This window comes from Psammomys obesus, unplaced genomic scaffold, assembly GCF_907164565.1.
Source record: "Psammomys obesus unplaced genomic scaffold, mPsaObe1.curated_primary_1811, whole genome shotgun sequence".
In the NCBI taxonomy this organism is placed as follows: domain Eukaryota; kingdom Metazoa; phylum Chordata; class Mammalia; order Rodentia; family Muridae; genus Psammomys; species Psammomys obesus.
In genome coordinates, this window is record NW_026585686.1 from 1,833,987 (window position 1) to 1,836,008 (window position 2,022).

The following is a 2,022-nucleotide window of genomic DNA, read 5'->3' on the forward strand; positions in this document are numbered from 1 at the left end:
CCTGGAATTCACTATGTAGACCAGGCTGGCCTCTAACTCAGAGACTGACCTGCCTCTCCCTCCAAAGTGCTTGGGACTAAAAGTGTGTACCCCCAGGCCTGGCAATTTTGATGTTTTCAGTTGTATAAGCAACAGTGTAATCAGTAATACAAGCAAATGTTTCTTTCTTCTCTCTTCTCCCTCTTTTTCTCTATCTCCTACCTTCCCTTTCCTTCCTAGCCCTAGTCTCCCTAGTTTTAAGATTATAGAAATGTATCACTTTGCCCAGCAATTTCTTTGTTTAAAAAAAAAAAAAATTAAACCAGGCCAGATAGATGGCTCAGCCATGTAAGATTAGGCTAACAACCAAAAATATAAAACAGCAAAACCATATGCACATATAGATATGAAGACATACACACATACATACATTTTAAACAGTAAGTAGATCCAGAAATGGTGAAACATACCTTATAGTTTCATTCCTACAAGGCTGAGGCAGGAGGATCTCAAGTTGAGAGCTTGGGCTGCATAGTGAATTTAGGCCTCTTGATGGGTTATATAGGAGACCAAGTCTGGTGTGGTGATGGATGCTTTTAATTCTAACACTTGGGAGGCTGAGTCAGGATTGCTAGTTTGAGGCCAGCCTGCACTACCATGTAAATTCCAGGCTAGCTTGTGCTCATAGTGAGACTGTCTCAAAAATACTACCCAAACCGAATAAAAAATAAACAAAGCTTATAAGTGAGACTATAATAAAACCTTGGTTTTGGATCTTTTTTCTACTTTGTGTCATTCGGAATCAGTTCATAGACCTTTCTTTATTTTTAGAGCTGCTTTTTATTATATTGAGCAAACACCCTAATACAGCTGAGATTTTCAATGTCTAGGTAACTTCTGAATTCAGTGAACTAATTTCCTTCAAGTGGTTATACATATAAGGTTTCTGTGCAACATGCTGGGGTGTGGATCAGTTGTTTTAAGTGCAATGTGGAGACCCCAGCAGAGAAAATAGCCTTATCTTTATTGTTGACTTGTGTTTACAATAGGATTTCTAGATAAAAGCCTGGCCTTTGATATGTTTGTATGGGTTCCTCTTCATTGGTCATCAGTAACAGTGAAGAGTTGTGTGAAAAAATGGCACATTGTATGTTTTTTTTTTTTTTCTTCTCCTGTTTGTCTTACTGGAAGAACAAGCTCATGGTGATGTTTTCTGTGATCTTGCCTTCTATATAGATTCTCAACATTTTGCAGAGACATTTAATGCAAAGCCACAAGATATGCACAAGTGCCTTGCCAGAAACCATATAGCATGTAACAGATTTTTAAAGGTTTTGCAAAGAGAACATTCTGTTGCCCAAATATACCAGGAAAATGGACAGTAAGTAATATTTTAAAGTTAGAAAATGTTTTCTTTTTGAATAAACACCAATATTAAATAAGCCTGGAAATAAGCTATGCCAATTTCAAATTCTTGGCTATTAATACTGTATTTTAAGTATATAATTTTACAATATTTTGCAGATGTGTGCCACTGTGCCCAGCTTAATTATACAAAAAAAAAATTTTTTTTTAAAACATTTTTAAAGATTTTTTTGTTTACTGTTTATACAGCATTCTGCTTGTATGTGAGCCAGCAGGCCAAAAGAGGACACCAGATCTCATATAGATGGTTCTGAGCTACCATGTGGTTGCTGGGAATTGAACGCAGGACCTTTGGAAGAACATCCAGTGCTCTTAACCTCTGAGCCATCTCTCCATTTCAATTATACAAATTTTAAAATTATTTTTATTTTATGCGTATGGGTGCTTTGCCTGTACACCACATGTATCTGGTGCTCATAGAGGCCAGAAGAAGGTATTGATTCTCTTGGAAGTGGAATTATAGACAGTTGTGAGCCACCAAGGTGGTGCTGGGAATTGAACCAGAGTCCTTGAAGGGCAGCAAGTGCTCTTTCTATCTATCTACCAATCTACCTACCTGCCTGCCTTCCTTTCTATCTATCTATCTATCTATCTATCTATCTATCTATCTATCTATCT

The 2,022-nt window shown here is 37.0% G+C and overlaps 1 protein-coding gene across 1 annotated transcript in view; it reads left to right on the forward strand.

Annotated features, from left to right (window-relative positions):
- The window catches only part of Haus6 (HAUS augmin like complex subunit 6), a 35,995-nt gene that overhangs the window by 8,495 nt on the left and 25,478 nt on the right, over positions 1-2,022 (forward strand). The window contains exon 5 of the mRNA XM_055591694.1: positions 1,216-1,360. Within this exon, the coding sequence (XP_055447669.1) occupies positions 1,216-1,360 (145 nt within the window). The remainder of the gene's footprint in view (positions 1-1,215; positions 1,361-2,022) is intronic.